This window comes from Polypterus senegalus, chromosome 6 (genome assembly GCF_016835505.1).
Source record: "Polypterus senegalus isolate Bchr_013 chromosome 6, ASM1683550v1, whole genome shotgun sequence".
Lineage (NCBI taxonomy): Eukaryota > Metazoa > Chordata > Cladistia > Polypteriformes > Polypteridae > Polypterus > Polypterus senegalus.
In genome coordinates, this window is record NC_053159.1 from 157,790,697 (window position 1) to 157,810,265 (window position 19,569).

General features: G+C 34.7%; 1 protein-coding gene across 1 annotated transcript; it reads left to right on the forward strand.

The window, feature by feature from the left end:
* The first annotated feature begins 14 nt into the window (after positions 1 to 14).
* On the forward strand, positions 15 to 13,379 carry arl6ip6 (ADP-ribosylation factor-like 6 interacting protein 6). Its single transcript, XM_039757429.1, has 4 exons — positions 15 to 63; positions 1,198 to 1,251; positions 4,843 to 4,975; positions 12,751 to 13,379. The coding sequence occupies exons 1-4, from the start codon at positions 42 to 44 to the stop codon at positions 12,842 to 12,844; spliced, it is 303 nt and encodes a 100-aa protein (XP_039613363.1). The 5' UTR covers positions 15 to 41; the 3' UTR covers positions 12,845 to 13,379.
* Positions 13,380 to 19,569: the final 6,190 nt, after the last annotated feature.

Genomic DNA, 19,569 nt, shown 5'->3' on the forward strand with positions numbered 1-19,569 from the left:
GTGAGTGAGGCCAGCCGGAAAGGAAGAGGCGGGCTAATCGGATGCCCAATCAGAATGCCCAAGGTAAAACTCGTGCTTTCGTATACGAAGGGAAATGTCGGAAGAAGCGGCCAGGATTTTTAAGTACTGTAATTAATAAAAACAAAGCGTTTAGTTCGGGAATGTAAAAAGAAACAAGTTTACGGTTGGTAATGCAAATTCCAAATCGAGGAGAAGAAGACTGCGGATGTAATTTTACCGTATTGTCAGATGAAGTAAACGTATCAGTGTTTTTAAGTATATTGTACTTTAGTTTACATTATTTTTGCGTATCCACGTGAAGAATCGGCGGTATTTGTGAACTTTGTGGGCTGGATTTTTGGACTATACATACTTATTTTATAATCAGAAACACTTTACATATTTACTTAATATATCTAGTTTTTTTGCTAAGTATTTGTAAATTGCAATATGAATCGAAGTATGAAGAGAATCACGGCGCAAATCTTAGAGTCGTCCGACAGTGTTGCTCAACCCTGCGATAAAGATTTTTCTGAAATTATTCGCGGATCGACGCTTCGGGTCACCTCAGCAGCAAACCCAAGCTCCCCGATTCACATTCGATCCAGAGGCAGTACATATCAAAGGACCTTATTGTCTTCAAATTGTAAAAGCGGGAGGTGGCCCACCAGAATCTTTTCAATGATGTGTTGTATTCTTATACTTTGTGTCATTGCTTTCATACTGGCATTCCTGTATGTCATATTAAAAGGTAACTATACCTCGTCTTCCATTAATAATTTCATTGGCTTCTGTTAAACTGCATGTTTGAGTCAGTCACATTTGTAATGAAATGTAAAACTTACAGTGTTTTGGCTTATTTGTTAATTTCATGCATTGACTATATCTAAAACTTTGCACCATGTAGCAGTTTTAGAGTGAAGTTAAATCTGAATTCTCGTTAAAATCATCGACAAAGTTAAAATGTTTTTATTTATAGTCTCTGTTCGCCAACTACTTGCATACATTTTATTTAGTATGCTGGATTACATAAGGATTTGATAAGATAGCCTGCAATGGACAAGGTTAACAATTTTGCAGGTAACTGGTTTTCAGGAATGTGATCAGTATCTTTTTATGTTATTACATTGTGCTGTGTCATCAATACTGAAAACATTTCCTTTGAGTTGAGTTTTAAGCATTTTTTTGTTTTTGTAGATTTGCGTTCAGAAAAAGAAAGGGGTGAAGATGGAACTGAGATAAATATACTAGGTACTTTTTATTTTATTAATGCCTTAAATGTCTTTTTTATTATTAAAGAGTTTGTACAGTTGTTAATGTAATATTGCCGAAGTTTGCAGTCACCCTTCTGTAAGCTTCTGTAAGGAGCACTAGGACAAGGTTGATTATGAATGCTGATGCTTTGGATCATCTTTTCGGAATGTCATTTTAATTACCATTCAGACGCTTTTGGATGCACAATAATCTCTTGGTGTCAGACAGCACTATTTGACGTAATATCCTAATGAGATTTCTCTACTTAAACATTGAACGTTATTTTGGGGTAACTCGCATTACATTATTGAAGTACCATATTGCCATATCTTACTCAAAAAAAAGATTTCCAACTTGTTTAGTATAACACATTAGGAAAAGTGTGAAATGGTTCATATTTTACTTCCATATAAATTACGGTTTAGTAATAATACCACAGTGACATTTACTTTTACACACAATTAAATATAGAGTAAAATTAACAGGAAATTGAATCAAATGAACATCTTAAAAATATTTAATCTTAAACTTAACTTATTATGAAGCTGCATAACCAGATTGGGACTGGGCTGGCATAATGCCTCTGTCCACATCGACCTTTACAGGTCTAGGGGGTATGTGTTCATTTCTTTCTCTTCAACATCAAGTATATGTCCAGGTAGGGCAGACAAGCTGTCAGCCATCTTCACTTATCTGGTCCTTTGTGTGTGTGTTTGCATTTTCATCTGTATGCCTACATATATTTAAGTAAGTTATATATCTCAGAAACTACTTGTGCAAAAATGTTGCAAATCAACAGACCTGGGGCCTTGTGTAACAGTGTGTAAGCACAAAAATGTTTAGTATGACTGTTTCCATGCTCTCGTCAAGACTTATAAAAACTACACTTGGCATAATACGCTGTATGTTTTCACAGTTATGTCAGACCATGCATATGCACATTTCTGCTCAGTTTTGCAAACGGGTGGCACCCAGTGTCAAAGTAGTGGTACTATTTTTGTATGATTATCCTTTCCTTTTTTTAGACTTGCATCTATGACACAGCGATTATCAAATACACTGACATTAGTTTCAAATCATTTCCAATTATAAAGCACTTGATTGTAATCAATCTGTAACAATATTATGGTGCACGGAATGGCCAAACTATTCCAACTACCATGTCTGCTTTAGCATTGTTAGAAGACCTCACAAATGGAAGAATTAGAAGAGAGGGCATATTTACAGATCACACTGATTTTTTTTTTTGTCACATGATGATGACTGGCCTCTAAATCGATATAGATTTCCAAGGACTATCCTCTTGGCCCTAAGTGCTGAACTGCTGCGAGCTTTCTGTCCATCCTCGGGTTTTTAGCCAGAGGATCTTTTCATCATGAACTGGCTGACCGATCGGGTATTTCTCAGTCATTACAGATTCGTGCCATGTCAGCTGTATGGGATGATTTTATCCACTTGTCATCCAGATATATAAGATTTCTTTACACTGTGGTTGAGCGGGCAAACATTAAAGCACAATTCACAGTAATGTCTTTTTTTTGGAAATTTAATTGGAATGATCGAGTGCACGCACATTGCTATAAAAACGCCTTCAGAGAATGAATTTGCTTATGTACTGTAAATAGAAAGCATTTCAACTCTATTAATGCGAAAATTATCTGTGATGTGAAAATGCCTCTCATTAATGTTGTGGCAAGAAATACAAGTGTCTCACCAATAATTCCAGCAGCTTGCTGCACAAACTTTGTGAGCCCAAGAATTCTGCTACCTCCTCCAGTGGTATTGACACTCTGATGGTGGGCTGCAGCTCGCCTTTGATATTTGCCCACTTCATTTTTATTTAGGACACTGTGCAACTTTCTGAAATTGAACTTTTCAGTGCCTCCGCCACACTGTGCCATTCCATCAATTTCCTATTGTTGCTTATACTGCTGCTGAAGCCACCAAATAGTACAGTTTTTTTCCTTCCTTCCACATCACTGAGCTTAAATTCTTCTCTGTTTACATTCACTTTTGCCATTGTATTTTAAAAACACTGAATGGAAGGAGCTATTTATATTGATTTGCATATTCAAATAGAAAAAATTCTGATAGGAGTTGGAGTGGGGCTGTACGCTTGTACATGTGCATTCAAATTCATGTTGATTGACATTAATAAAGGAAAAGTGTTTTGAACTTTGCTTACGCACAGTTATATGCATCTGAATTTTTATTGTGCGTACGCACATTTCTAGTTTCGTCCGTACGCCATGTTTTTAGTGTGAATTCTATGCAAGGCATTATACGGGAGGCCCCTGGTCCCATGACTTAATGGATCAGACTGCAGAAATACTGGTTAAATTAAACAATTTCAATGACACTTATCATTGGACATAGGTCAAACTTGTTTTTGAAGGATATGGAGATAAGTACTGAAGAAAAGTTTACCAAAAACAATAGGCTTAGAGCAACAATAGGTTTGAAGCCTGTAAATAGGAAAATATCATGCATCTTGTCTAAAGAAGATATGTCACGTTTTTCAGAAGTCATTGTTGTGCATAGGTCGCTTCATTTTGGGTGGATAACCCAGAAACCACTTGTTTTAAAATATTAAGTGTTTGCTGTAATGTAGTCATCTGGGAGCACTGCATATTGCAAAAATGTCATGATTATTCAATGAAAATTGTCATTTTAAAATGTGAAAATAAGTTTGTTTCCCAGAGACACTGTGCTACAATCAAAAAGTAAAAAATGAAATTCACTACATGAAGAAGTATTCAAAACCTCTTTATAATGTGGCAGCCATCTATTAATGTTCTTAATTGAGTAAGAAAACTGAGTATTTAGTATGCCTCAATATCTATGAATGGTTACTTCAGTTTTCAATTTGATTCCCCCCCCCTTAAATTGGCTGGAGAGGAGACATGGAATTTCAATTGAATGAACTAAATATCTGATTTGTGTAATCTATTGTAATGCTGTTTAACAATGAAAATGTATTCTAAAAAGCTAAAATGAAGATGCCAACGAGGCAGAAGGTTTTGTGTTTGTAGGCATACCGTTCATCTTTTGGTAATCACGAATATTTGCTAGCTCAGATCGGCTAGGTTACATATTCTTTACCAAGTGGCTGTCTTCATTACAAAATGTTAAATATGGATCATATTTATATATAAAAAAAAAAAAAAAAAACTCAATTGCATAATATCCTTAACATCTGGGAATACATAAATATAAATAAATAGTTCTAGTTATTTCATGATAGTTATGATGGCATAATAGTTAACCCTGTAACTTCACAAATCCAGTTTCTTTAAGTTTGAGTCCAGCATCCAGTTATTGCCTATGAGGAGCTGACACATCCTCCTGCTGTCTGTGTGGGTTTTCCACTTGTGCTCTGGTTTTCCTGCCACATCCCTAAAGACATTTATGTTCATTGAAATGTAAATTCTAAGTTGGTCCTGTGTGTGTATCAGTGTGTGTGTGAGTTGATCATCTGATGGACTGGCACCCTGCTTAACTTTGATTTATACAAATGCTTATACTGATACATTTTTGAGTTGAGTATGGGCTGACTGTTAAGTTATTGTCTGTGATATATTTTATCAGGTTTCTGGGGTTTGCTGGTTTTGTCTTTGACTGCTGGCTTGACATGTTGTAGTTTTTCTTGGACGTTGACATACTTTGATTCATTTGAACCTGGAATGTTTCCTCCCACTCCTCTTTCTCCATCACGTTTCAAGTAAGTATTTAATACATATATTAATGTCAACAGGAGATTAAATTTAATCTTTTTTAAAGAAATTATATGAATGAATTGTGTAAATAGGCTTCAGCAGACACAGTACTTGAGTATACAATTGAAATGTTTAGTAAACAACACAAAATTTAAAATGGCGGGGTAGCTGGTGTTAATTTTAATTTTAATTGTATATAGTAAGTATTTTAATATTCATTTTTGCATTTTTAATTTTAAGAATCCAATGTTTGAATATTTATAGATGTTTATAATTCCCATGTTTCTACCTGAAAGAAAACAACTAAACATTAATTTTAGAGTAGTGAAATATCTAGGTTGTCTTAATATTTGAACCATATATGTCTATATCTACAGTATAAATCACAATTTCTGTTTGTTAATTATGTACAGCCTTATTTTTCAAGCGCATAGGAACTTCTCACTATAAGTATGTTTTTTGATATATCATGCTGTCCTTGCCTCCCAGCAGAAAGCGCACCTGGACTACCAGTTTTGCAGAAGTGTTAGCCCAGCGGACTATCATATGCATTTACAATTTGTCAACCCCTGTATACTTAAAGAAATTAAGTTAGTGAAGGGTAGAGAAAGTGTGCATCAGAAAAGTAAATAAGCTAAAAAAAAAAATGTAGGCATGGGGTAACGTTCAGTTGCGTTCGATGACTTAGTTAACAAATTTGAAAGTTAGAGCATTTTAAGAGTCAAAGAGTCAGTTATCACATTTGTGTTTGGTAAATAATATAAGCGAGCTTACAGCAATAATAGAATGCAATTACTGGAAATGCATTATTAGACTACAGTTAATGCATGCTTCTTTTAACAGCACTTCATAATAATCTGTAGGTTTTAAAAGTAGCCCAAATTAGCTTGTTGTGGCTCATTAGCTTTCATCAGCTGTAGATTCCTATTTGAGTGATGTAAAAATTACATGCATTGATGTCCTGCTAATTAAAGTTCAGATTTCTTTAAAAAATAAAAAATAGACACAAGCTTTTTACAGAGGCTCCATGTTCTGTCTGTTTTTCTTTGTTTTTGAACTTGTTTTACGGGTTTCTAGTATAGATTAGAATTTTAGTGCTTGATACCAATACCAGTTAAATTTCATGATATTTGATACCACGGCAAAAATAAAAATCTCATTAAATTTTTTAAAACGTAACTCCATTATTAAAGTGGGCAACATTGTGCATTTCTCTTTAATTGATGCCTTTATCCAAGGTGATTTAAAACATCTGAGATACATTTGGATATGTTCCTCTTCCCACAACCCAAATAAATGGAGCGCAAACCAGTGAAGTGACTTTATCTTTAACGTGTGATGGCTATTAGGGACCCCCTCCGCATAACAACAAACATAAGTCATGTAAAACACCCTTTGTTGTCCTGTTTTCATAGTATTTTGTATAACTGATCAGACTTTGCTGTTGTTTAGCCTTTGTACTAGTCCAGAATTAGACTATATTGCAATCACCAGAGTACCTGTCAGATATATGACATATGTGTTTTCACTACATTTGTTGCATTTTAGGAATGCATATCCATATTTAGTAAGGAAATGACCCATTTTGCTTCATTTAGTAATGAGGTATACTGTTTTGCCTGCTAACGTACATAATCATAGTGTTTTATGCTATAAAGCACTTAATACATTTTTTTTTTGTACTAACAAATGGAGAAACTCATTTCATCACCTGTCTAGACAAGTCAAATAGCTACTTTGTCTGAAAATTACCTTAATTTTTACTTACTACAACTGATGGCATTGCGAGTGCACACAATCCTATATGCATAGCAGTGCATGTTTTATGCAGTGTTTTTTAAGTTTTTTATTAATAACAATAATAATAAGAAGAAGAACAAGAACAATTTCCTTTAGACATATACTGAAATTATTCTGCCTTGATGATAAAGCATTTCTAGGTATCTGCTGTTTTGAACAAATCTGTATTATCACTACCATGAGTCGGTTTTGTATATCATTTTTATTCATGTTTTTCTTAAGTATTATTGTGCCTTCTGGAGTAATTTGTGTTCTTGTAGCCATGCATGAGTGCAGAACGGATTGTCTTCGGTAGTACCAAAATTGTGAAAAGGCTAGTAGCAATATATTTTTGGAATTTTGGCATCGACTTGTACCAAAAGTATCAGTTCTTTTGACACCCCTAGTTTTAATTACTGTTAAGATTAAATTTGATGTGGCTTCTGACTTGTCACTAGTAGTAGCCACTAGAAATCTGGTAAATGGATTTTAAATGATCTGCTACAGTCGTTGCCAACCTGAGTGCCGGCACGTCTTAACTGTCTTTTGGACGAGCTGCGAACTTTGGAGAGTTCATCCCCATTATCTGCCAAGGGAGATAAGTAGCATCGTCCTCATTCTTACCCTGCACTTATAATGTGTGGTGACTTTAACCCTGTGAATATGAAAGGAACTATGACAAATTTCCATCAGTGTTTGTCATGTAGATGTGTAACAAGGTAAATTCTAGCTGGACCTGCTCTTTTAAATGTTGAAGATGAACTTAAATGTAAACCCATGGCACTTTGAGGCAGATCTGGCCATAATCTGATCCCTCTTACTCCCAGCTGCAAGCGTCTTATTAAAAAGCAACCAGTTACCACCTAAATCATGGGGAAGTTGAATCTGGAGGCTGAAATGGCTCTGAATTATTGTTTCTAAAAGACAGGCCGGGAAATGATGTATAATTCACATGGGGATGATATTGAAGAACTCTGTCACTGCATCACAGACTTTATTATAAATTTCTGTGTCAACACTGTTTTACCTACAAGAACCACATAAAGCTTTCCAAAAAAAAAAGCCCTGGATTATTAATGAGATAAAAGTCTCCTAAATGAGTAGAGAACATTCCAATCTGTTGCTAAAGATGCTGTAAAACAGGGGTCTCCAACACGTTGCTTGTGAGCTACCGGTAGCTTGCAACCCCTTTCCAATTAGCTCGCCAAAGGGTTAATGAATCCTACATAAATTTGAAAACTTGATTAGTCAAATTAGGGGTGGGCGATCTTTCCAAAAAATCATATCAAGATCCTTTTCACACAAAATCACGATCTACAATCTGAATTGCAATCCTTCTTTTCAATGTGGCATACACTTAAGAGAATATCCAGACTCCAACTCATCAAGACCTAAGTAACACTTTATTTTAAATATCAAACAAAGTTGAATTAAGTTGTTCTCTCGTTCGCTAGCTGAGCAGAGTTAAGGTACATGCCCCAAGGCTGCAGCGTGAGTGAGGAGGGCCCCGACCCCATTCCCTCTGCCCGCTGCGTCCCACTCGGATTCGCACTAATAAATCGGTACTGCAAGCAAACTATGATATACAGCGAAATGAGAGAAGTCGCAAAATCAACCGGAATGTTCAAGCAAATTATAGAAAAAAAACCTGATCTAAATCTGTTAAGTATTTCTCTTGTGAAAAGCAGACAGACAGATAGACATTGGATTTTATATATTATATATTAGTAAACCTTCAAAATTATGTGCAGTTAAAGTCTCAACAGCATTCTCAGCATTTCTGGAGTTTACTAGAGCTAGATAACTATAAGAATCTTAACCAAGCAGCTCTGAAAATGTCTGCTTTTTTTAGGTCTCCATAGCTCTGTGAGTCTGACATGAATGTCATGAAAGCTCAGAGCAAAACTGACAAATGAACATTTAAATGATTCCATAAGAGTGAACCTAAATGGCTACACTCCACCATACACCCCTCTTGTTGACCCCATGTAGTGCCAGTCATCTCACTAACTAAAAAAACACATCACACATGCAACTGGACATGTGAATACTCTTGGGAAGTGAAACGGTGACGTAACAAAATGACAAATGAATAAGTAATCTCTGTGTATTTGTAATTGCATTGTTTTGTTTTGACAGCATTCATGTTTTAATTCAATAATGTGAGATACACTAGAAAATGCATGTAGACATACAAAGTGCACTTGCAGGTGAACTAAATATTTTTTGTGATGTTTTATTGAAAAATGTGAGTTGTGGACACTGACATTTTATAAATGTTCAGGCAAAACAAGCTTATTCAGTTTGTTTGGGATGAAATAAGCTATGAGAATAAACGTTAGCAAACATGAGTAGCTCTCGGCCATTTTCATTTTGTAAAAGTAGCTCGCAGGGGGAAAAAAGGTTGGAGGCCTCTGGGCCTAAAGGGTTTACATCAAGTGCTTTAGAACAAGCAGAGTTACAGAGTTAAAATAAAAAACAAACTCACTCAGAATAACGTGAAGGAAGTTTGGAATGGACTCTGCATAATTACTGTACTCAAGAAATCCAGGGCTCAGGTGCTAGAGGGGAATATGGAGAAATCTAATATAGATTTAAATAGAAATCTAAATAGATTTTTACCTTCTTAAACTGCCTTCATCCAAAGGCCAGTACCCCATAACATCACTACCACATCACTAATTCCTACCACTTCAACTGGTAAGGCTAGTAGCAATTTATGGCTGTCCATAACCAAGTGAGGAGACAACTGTGCATTATACTCCATATGGTCCTGTGTCTTTTCCTGTGTCTAAGTCTGCATGTTAGGTCTTTGCTGATCAAGGTTGTAGTTACTTGTTCAGTCTGTCATTACAGCTCCAGGAGGTATTGCTGTTGGGGGAAAAAATCCTGTTCTGTTTCCGTTCGAAACGATGCAGTTGCCCAATGATTTCAAATCAGTAACACCTAATGATTTCAGATCAGTGACACTTCCCACATCATGAAGACCTTTGAGAGGCAATTGTCTACCTGCTTCACAAGGCTTATATCCATCTGGACAAAGCTGCCAGCACTGTGAAAGTAATGTTCTTTAATTTCTCCAGTACCTTCAGTACCATCCATCTTTTCTAGGAGAGGAGTAAAATAACCGATATGCATTTGGGTGTGGGTGGTGCAGTGGTAGCACTGCTGCCTCGCAGTAAGGAGACCTGGGTTTGCTTCCCGGGTCCTCCCTCCGTGGAGTTTGCATGTTATCCCTGTGGGGTTCATCCCATAGTCCAAAGACATGTAGGGTAGGTTCATTGGCGATCCTAATTGTTGTCCCTAGTGTGTGTGTGTATGTGTGTGTCCTGCGGTGGGCTGGCGCCCTGCCCGGGATTTGTTCCTACCTTGTGCCCTGTGTTGGCTGGGATTGGCTCCAGCAGACCCCCGTGACCCTGTGTTAGGATATAGCGGGTTGGATAATGACTGACTGACAGTTGGGTGTGCCTTTGGTGTCCTGTGTAATGGACCATTTGTCGAGCAGACCGTGTCACCTGTAGAGAATCTTAGCATAATTATTTCCTCAGTATTTAAGAAAATATTCCTTTAACAAATGCTTATGTTCTTCAAGGGGACAACATCTATCTACTGGAAGTTGATTCTTATTCCTTCCATTTTCAAACTTTGGCAAGGTTGGTTTTTCTTCCCCCTTCTGTCTAACACCGACTAGCCAGCCAGATGTGTTTTCACACGCATTTTAAAAAAAAATTTTAACTTTAGCAGTGATGTCTGTTAACACCAGTATATCATTTATTTTTTTCAAACTTTTTCACTGTGCTTCCCTTAGTTGATTCTTGGTTATTTGGCACAACATTCCATCTTAATTTGTTGTCCCATTCTGTAAAGTTTTGCTGTTGTTGCAAATGAGAGCAACTTTGCTAACTGGTGTGTGTTATAAATGTGTTATGCTTTTATTTAATAAAATTTACCAGCTAAAGTAAAATTAAATTATAGCTTCAGATGCTTAAATAAGTGCAGAGTTTAGAAAGCATTTCAGGATATTCTGTTACAAACAAGGTCATTTTAGTCCATTTGTTTCTACTAATCCTTTGTAAAGCAAGTAAGCTGAATAAATTGTTGAAGTGGATATGTCATTTAATTTTTAAAGGATTATTGAGCTTATGCATTGTTTCACTAAATTTATTTTGAACTTAAGACATTTTCTTGTTTCTTAAACTAGGTTGAAAAGTGGATGAATGCTAGCAAATGTGCAAGATTAGTGTATTGTGTTAGATTCTTCTCAAGGGCAATTATCATTTTTTAATAAAGACTATAGTACAGTTTATTTCAGAAAGTGGGTTAAAGAAACCTTTTTTTATTTATATTACTCTTGTGACCGTCTATATGGTGTATACTCTTTGTTGTTATTTTAATTATTTTATTGATTGGCACAGCACTTTTTTGGGCACATGTTCTGTTTAAAAGGTTAAATATTTTAGTTTTAATCTTACTTGTTGTGAATATACTTACATTTTATTAGAGAAATATAAGCAGGCAAAATAGTATTGTTGCTTTTTTATGCATTTATATATACCGGTAAGCATGGGGGAATTGGGGAAAACTGCAGTGTGCAGATGTACACAGCTGATGGAAAGACCTGTCTACACAGATTCAAGGCTGGAGTTACTTCCAAAGATGCATATATTAAATACTGTACTAACTTGAAGTGGGCTAATATTAAAACACAAAATAATCAATTATATTTGTAATTAATTTAGACCACTTTACAGAGATCTGTTTTCACTTTGAAACTAAAGAGTGTTTTTCTGTTGATCAATGCCAAAAAACCCAATAAAGTCTACTGAGATTTAATATTGTTTAATACTAAAATGGTATGCTTGTGTATATATGAATATGTATACACAAGTAATAGGGCCCTAGAATGGATAGCACTTATTGTAGGGCTGTTTACTGCCTTCTACCCCACTGATGCTAGGATATGTTCTGGCTCCTGAATTGGATTAAGAACGTCTGAACATTAGTTGAGATGGCATTTTTTTATTTACTTATTTATTTAAGTAGATTGTATATTTTAACAGATTATTAGGAGACAGATACATTTGCTGTATGTTAATGTAATTTATCCAGTCCTTTTGCTGATGCATGTGTTCCTCTAAATGATACATGTAATGTTGAGTATATCACCCTTCCCTTTTGGAAGAGTAAGGGTTCATTTTGATTTTCCAAGAGATTCCATGACACAGGTGTAACATTTAAAATGTTGCTTATGAACTTGGGACAACATTTTTTTTTATTCTGCCTACAGTAAATTAACATATAGTAGTTGACTGCTACTTTTTGGTTCATGACTAGTTCATACTATACAGATTTCTTCTGTAGTGATACTTATTTTGTGTAGAAATAGTAAGGCATAGAGTATGCTATTAGAAATTGGTACTTTATAACGTCAACCCAATTATAAGTACAAGTAGTTTAAAGTTAACTGCATGTCAGACAGGTCCAATAGGACTATTTTATTTGCTTTTGGCTTTCTGTAAAAAAATTAAGCTTTCAATCACAGTATAAACTTCAAATCTATCGCACAATTTGCATAAAATACATTTTACATTTTCATGCACACAGCACTTTTCATGTCATTAAAATGCTTTTATTGAAAGGTTTAAATTTGTGTTTCTTTTTAGTAATATATTTTTAAAAAATATGCAAACTGTCCAGCTATTATAAGAAGATATTTTGTTTATTTTTCCATCTGTAAATCTTGTTTCCCTAAATAACTTTTTTTGATTGTTAAAATCGATTTTGATTAGTCCATTATGAAGCTGTCTCTCTTTATTTTGCCATTTATATTCATCTTGAACTACATCTAGACAGCAATTTATGTCAAGTTGTTTGTTTTTAATATTTTGCATATACCAGGTAACATATTTTCAGTTTCAACAGCCTGATGAGTATGTGTATAAACAGTTTACCAGTTGTCTGCCTTTTATTAATAACTATCTACTATTACTCTTTTTCACAGAAAAATGACTGGCCATTCCTTCCATATGGGCTACAGCATGGCAATTTTGAATGGTATAATGGCAGCACTAACTGTAATTTGGTGTCTAATATAATTAATTTTTTAAATTTTGGTCATCCACTTTTGAAACTACCTTTTTGGGATCTTTGGTTTTTGTGTTTGAATTGTCAAACTGTGGTTATTTTTTTGGTTTAATGGATCTACAATTGGGTGCATCATAGGGTTTGTATCAAAAAGTAAGTGACTGTTAAGTTACTGTAATGTATTATTTGAAACTACTATACACATTGCATTGGTAATGTAACATAATTTGGGGGGAGAAAGCACTGGTATAGAATCAATATAACTCAGATTCAGCTGCACCTTGCATGCTGATAGAATTTCTGTATACACAGTATTTTTGCAATGTTTTCACCAGCTACTGTATATTTAGTTATGTCTTAGTACAGGCAAAACTTAAATCATGTGAAAATATATATACCATGCAAGTTAATGGATGTTTACAATTGTGTTATTTAATTTAATTAAATTTTTATGTTTAAACTAGAGTATTTTAGTTTTACGTCTTAAAGTTTTAAGTAAAATGTAACACCTTATGGCAAATAGAATTCCAATTATATAATTAGTTTCCACTTTTGTGTGGTGTAGTAATTTCCAAAGAAAAACAAACGATAGGATTCATAATGGTGGAAAAAGCTTTTTAAATAAATTATAAACTATAAACTTTTACATTATTTGCTTATGCTTAAAATTCTGGTCAGTTTCTTCAATAGGAATAATACACAGTGGAAAGAATTAATGAGACATTTGAATTTGTAGCACTACACTTTTTTTAAATTCAAAAGATCATCAATTAAAAAACATTAACCAAAACTTGGTTTAATTTGAGGTACACATTAAAAAGTTCTATTCTTTCATACAAGGACAGAATATTTAAGTAAAGACTGACTGAGTGACATAAAACATGAAATGAGATTTGTATAGATGTTTAGGCTCATTTTGTATGTTTTTATGCCTCAGCACCAATTGACCAGATTGAGTTTGTAAACTAAATTATCAGTAAAACTGTATAGAAACTGGTGACAAAGCATGTGTGTAGAATCTTTAATGACATTTTTAAAAATAACATTTATTAAGGTACAATTATAATTAATCACATAAACTTCAGTAGGATTTATGGGAGTAATTCTTAGAATTTGCCCTTTGCTATATTTTTTTTGCCCAAATAATTTTTAAAACTACGGTTCATTTTGTACAAATTTAAAATTGTTTTTCTGTATCTTAGTAGAAACACATTGTGTATTTATCTTAAATTGTACTTTTATGCACACATTTTTGTAATTTATAGGTTGTTACAATTTTTTTCATTTCTTTTGGTACACATACATTTTGTTTCTAATAATAAATTTAGTTGTCTATATAAACAAGTAATAAGCACAACAATAGCAGCTTGAGTGTACAGATTCTGTTTTTCTTTAGAATTATTTGCTAATGGTGTAACATATCTTCTCGTAAAGATCTCAATAGCTGCAAATTAAAATAAATGTGCAAATGTGCAACTATCCATTTTATAAATACATTTTTCAGTACAAAAGCTATAGCGAGCAGGCATCATAATGCACAAACTGGGAACTAATTACAAAAAGATGTCAGTATATCTCAGGACACTCTCACATACACCACATTCATTTGTACCAGTGACTTTTCAGTCTTTCTGATTGTTTAGCTAAATGAAACTGATTTGTTAGACATGTATTTTGCTGAATGCAGTAGTTGTTTACTGATTGAGACATGGGTTGGAATTACAGTTTTTCTGAATTGCTAAAACACATTTCCTAAAATCTCATCTCTTTGTCTCAAAACAATAAATACAAACTCTAAAATTCAAGCTACACTCGCAAAACCTTCGACTTGTCTTGCAAAACCAAACATTTGACACAAAACTATTTTAACTTTATTCAAAATCAAGCACTACTGTCAAAAACCACACAAAACCAGCCAATGTGCAAACACAACTTAGCAACAATCACCCACTACATAAATAAATACAAAACAATGTGGGATAGCGGGAAAATAATATTTATTCATTCATTTATTCTTGTACTCACATTTTAACAAAAAAGAACTGCAGCAAAAAGTTACATATATACATACATATATATGTGTGTGTGTGTGTATATAAATTTATATATATATATATGTGTGTGTGTGTGTGTGTGTATATATATATCTATATATATATCAATAAATTTCTTTTTTTTTTTTTTAAACAGCATATTCAGATAATTTATTCTGCCTCGGCATCATGCCTCTGTGCTGGGTCAGGCCACACAAGGCAACAAGGAAAAAATCCTTTAGCATGCCGAATCCAGCCCTGGCAAGATTCCACTCATATCTCACCACATGCTCCATTCATTGCTTGAAGTAGATTTTCCTGTGTGTAAGGGTTTCGGTCATATACTTTCCATATCCATGCCGAGAAAAACTCAAAAAGGGAGAGTATGGTGGAAGAAACACATTCATAAAATGCTGCTCATTGTGAAACCAATTGTGTATTCTTGGACCACGGTGAAAGCTCACATTGTCCCAAATGGTAACATGCATGGGATGCTCTGCCTGCTCGCGATATCTCTGTTCAAGCAAAGCATCCCGTAGACCATCCAGGAATGTTACTAGAAGTTCGGTGTTGTATGGCCCAACAGTAACATGACTGTGGAGAACCCCATAGCTGCTGATAGCAGCACAGATAGTTACATTTCCACCACGCTGACCAGACCGTTCAATAATGGCACGTTGACCTATGACGTTGCGACGTTTTCTTCTCCTTTTTGCTAGATTGAATCCAGCTTCATCCACGAAGATGTATTCATGAGGCCTAACCATTGAGTCAAGCTCAAAGATTCTCTGTACACAGTGACAACAAACTACATTTAGTTCTGTAAATGACACAGTATGATCTATACATGTGCTGCATCCCAGACAATACAGTATACATTCTAGTACTGAGTTTACTGTAAAAGTTTACTTACTTGCACATATTGACACCGTTGCTCTTTCACTCTCTCACAGTTTTGCTCAAATGGTACCCGATAAACTTGTTTCATCCTTCTCTTGTTGCGTTGCAGGACACGGTCAATTGTTGACAGACTCACACTATTTATTCCTTCAAAATGTATGTTGTCTTCTATAATCCGCTACTGTATGTCACCCAGTCGAATTGCATTATTTTGACGGACCATATCCACAATAAGTGTCTCCTGGTGTTCTTCCACCCTCATGTGGCCGTCTTTCAATTCTAATAAAAATACCATTTAGTTATAAGTATACTATATATATACTATACTATATACATATACTTTTTACCTGTTTTCTTCTCTGAAGGTCCGGATTATAGTAGCCACTGAGAACCTGCTTAGGTTTGGTTGCACATGTTGCCCTGCCTCCCTCATAGTCATGCCATGCACCAGAACATGATCTATGATAGTTGCTCGAATGTCATTTGAAATTACAGATCTTCTTCTTGGTCTTAGTCCTTGCCCACCACCTCTGACACAGACTCCTCTTCCTCTTCTATTGTATTACTCCATTGTTGGATCCACTCATGCTTATATACTGTTTACTAATTGGGTTCACTGATTGGACACATGTGTTTTCAATTTTGAGTGGTAGTGTGTAAATGATGAAAACAGTGTGTTAGTTGTGTTTAACCTCTGTAGCCTATGTGCACTATTCTGGGTACAAGAGCACCACACTGCTAAATGTGTTTTGTGTTTGAGAATGTGTTTAGAGTTTTGGTAAATGGGAGATTCAGATTTGCAAATTGTGTCCTAAACAGATGAGTAGTGTTTAAGATTTTGACAACTGTGGGATTGATTTGATGATACAGTTTTGGTGGTTGACAATTTAGTTTTTACAATAGGATTTACTGTTTTAGCAACTCAGAAAAACTGTAAAACAGTACTGAAAGATCTAGTGGCAGTTTAATTGTTTTTTAAGAATATAAATCAAGACTCTTTGTTTTAAGATCAAAACACTGTATGGTTTTATTACACAAGTATATGTACAAACGTGTTTTCACTTTCATGTGCAACATGAATGCTCAATTAAATGTTTTTTTTTTTGCTTTGTTACTGACACTGTATAAATGTCTTCAAGTATAGTTTCCTTGAAACATTTTCATTAGGTTAACTGTATTTGTCTATATTTTATGAAGAGTCATCTTCTTCTTCTTTCAACTGCTCCCGTTAGGAGTTGCCACAGCGGATCATCTTCTTCCATATCTTTCTGTTCTGTCTTGTTCTGTTACACCCATCACCTGCATGTCCTCCCTCACCACATCGATAAACCTTCTCTTAGGTCTTCCTCTTTTTCTCTTGCCTGTCAGCTCTATCCTTAGCATCCTTCTCCCAATATACCCAGCATCTCTCCTCTGCACATGTCAAAACCAACGCAATCTCGCCTCTCTGACTTTGTCTCCCAACCGTCCAACCTGAGCTGACGCTGTAATGTACTCATTTCAAATCCTGTCCATCCTCGTCACACCCAATGCAAATCTTATCATCTTTAACTCTGCCACTTCCAGCTTTGTCTCCTGCTTTCTGGTCAGTGCCACCATCTCCAACCCATATGACATAGCTGGTCTCACTACCATCCTGTAGACCTTCCCTTTTACTCTTGTTGATATTGACAATTAAAGTTTTATTTTTTGCAGCTATCCCTTCCTTCTTTGGTTCTGTAACACTGTTTTATCCTGTTTTTAAATTAAATACCATGGCATACAAAAGTATTCAGTCCCCTTGAAAGTCATTGTTACATTTTGCATTAGAATAATGTTATGCAAACACTAACATTTGATTTTATCTTCTTCAGTTAAGTATCTACAGCAAATGGTTTATTTTGACTTTGGAAATGTATTGTTACAGCATAAGAGTTCACATTAAAAAAAAACGAACAGATAAATGTATGTACAGATATTTTGTCATGCAAAAAATTTATGATGAATTTCAAGGGGATTTGAATACTTTTGCACACCCCTGTACATTATGAGAACTTCATCATTATTGTGAGTATTTCACATTTTGCTGTATTTGGTTTGATTACACCATCTGCATTGAACTCAGATATGATTCTTCAATTTAGGAAATGAACATGCAGTATGGAAAACACCAAAAGAAGAAAAATCCAGTAATCTTGTAATTGAGCTCTTAATTGTACTTAGGTTGTTATGTGTATGGATGTAACACCAAAAGAAATTCCTAGGTACTATGTGAAGAAGTTCAAGATCAAGACCAAGTACAAGTTCACATACAGTATCTAAAAATTGTTTACATCAACAGGGTTAACTGAGATTTTGTTTGAAATTTGAATTTCAGTACAGTTACTTTAAAATATTTTTTGTGCAGTTTTAGCAAACATTTTCTACCTTCTTATCATATGTGGGTAAAATTATATTTTGTACATTGCGAAGAAATGTTGCAAGATGTTAATGAATCCTTTGCATATATTGCTGTGCAATCTGACTGTAGTGCATAGACTACTAATGTGAAAGAGTCATTTTACTGATCACAAATGGATGCATGCAAACAAGTAAAGGTAATTCCATCAAATTACTTATTCAAACAGTGTGAACAGGAGAAGAAGTTTACAAAATGATTTAACCTTGAAATAAACATGTGTTTTTTATTACCTTCATCCATTTTTCATATTTTCATAATGCTGTTATGAGTTTTTCTTTAAATTTGATATTTTTTATTCCAGATTGATTACAGTGAAGTATTGTTAAAGAAACATTTTATTTTGGATTTCTTTCAAGAAAAAGTAGCCATTTGGTTAGCTTAAAATGTATATGATTCTGTAGAGATTAAAAGACATTACCATTACTAAATGAAGAACTGACTCCAAAAATACAATCACTTATCATTTGTAAATATAAAATACTATTTTTTATTAGAAGCAACTGACAAAGGTTAATGGGTGTTTCAAACTTAATGAAGTTATGGTGACTGCATGGGTGTGCTCTGATATTGTTTAGCTAATCTAGACAAATAAAACTGCCATAAAGAAGCAATAGTAGTTGAGTCGTCTCTATCATTTAGGATGAAAAATGTTTCTGGGTAAGGAACTGTTAGCTCCACTATGAAGGTATGAAAGCTGTTTCAGACCACATTGTACTGCCTGGTGTAGCCTGAGAAACTAGTCAACTCTACAAAATTCAATGACTGAAAAATAACACTGGTAAAAGAAGCCACTTCAAAACCTGAAACTGCTTGCAAAAGAGATCAGTGACCGAGTCAAGTAAAGATGTATCAGTCAACAAACATTAAGAAGTCTGTTTGGTAGAATAACAAAAAGTACTGTTTTTTTTTTTTTGTTATTTTTATATTTTGTCTCTTGACATTTCAAGAGTATTGTGATCAGAACAAAATAATTCTAATACTATGTATTCTCCAAATAACACAATCCCTTCAATGAAGCATTGGGCATGGTCGTCTTTGGCAAGAAACTGAAAAACCTCAGCATTAAAGATTTATAGACAGAAATATATAGGCAAATACTGTGATAAAGGCTGCTTCTGTCAAATAAAAACCAAGGCTTAGAGGCAATTGCTGAGGTTACCCACATTGCTCCCCAAATCTTTTTCCTTTATTCTCCATGGCCCTAAACATCCTTTGAGGCGAGACCAATTCTTTTCATATCATCTGACATCGCCTCCAACCATATCATCTTTGACCTTCATCTTGGTGCATCTCTTCACACATCCATTCTCTGCCCATTGCTCTACATGCTCTAGCCAGCAGAGAATATTTTCTCCTCAACAGT

Excerpts from the sequence above, each read along its gene's own strand:
- arl6ip6 (XM_039757429.1), top strand. The coding sequence starts at position 42 with ATGCCCAATCAGAATGCCCAAG. Across the intron at positions 64-1,197 it reads GCCCAATCAGAATGCCCAAG|ATTTGCGTTCAGAAAAAGAA; the intron begins GTAAAACTCGTG and ends TTGTTTTTGTAG. Across the intron at positions 4,976-12,750 it reads CTTTCTCCATCACGTTTCAA|AAAAATGACTGGCCATTCCT; the intron begins GTAAGTATTTAA and ends TCTTTTTCACAG.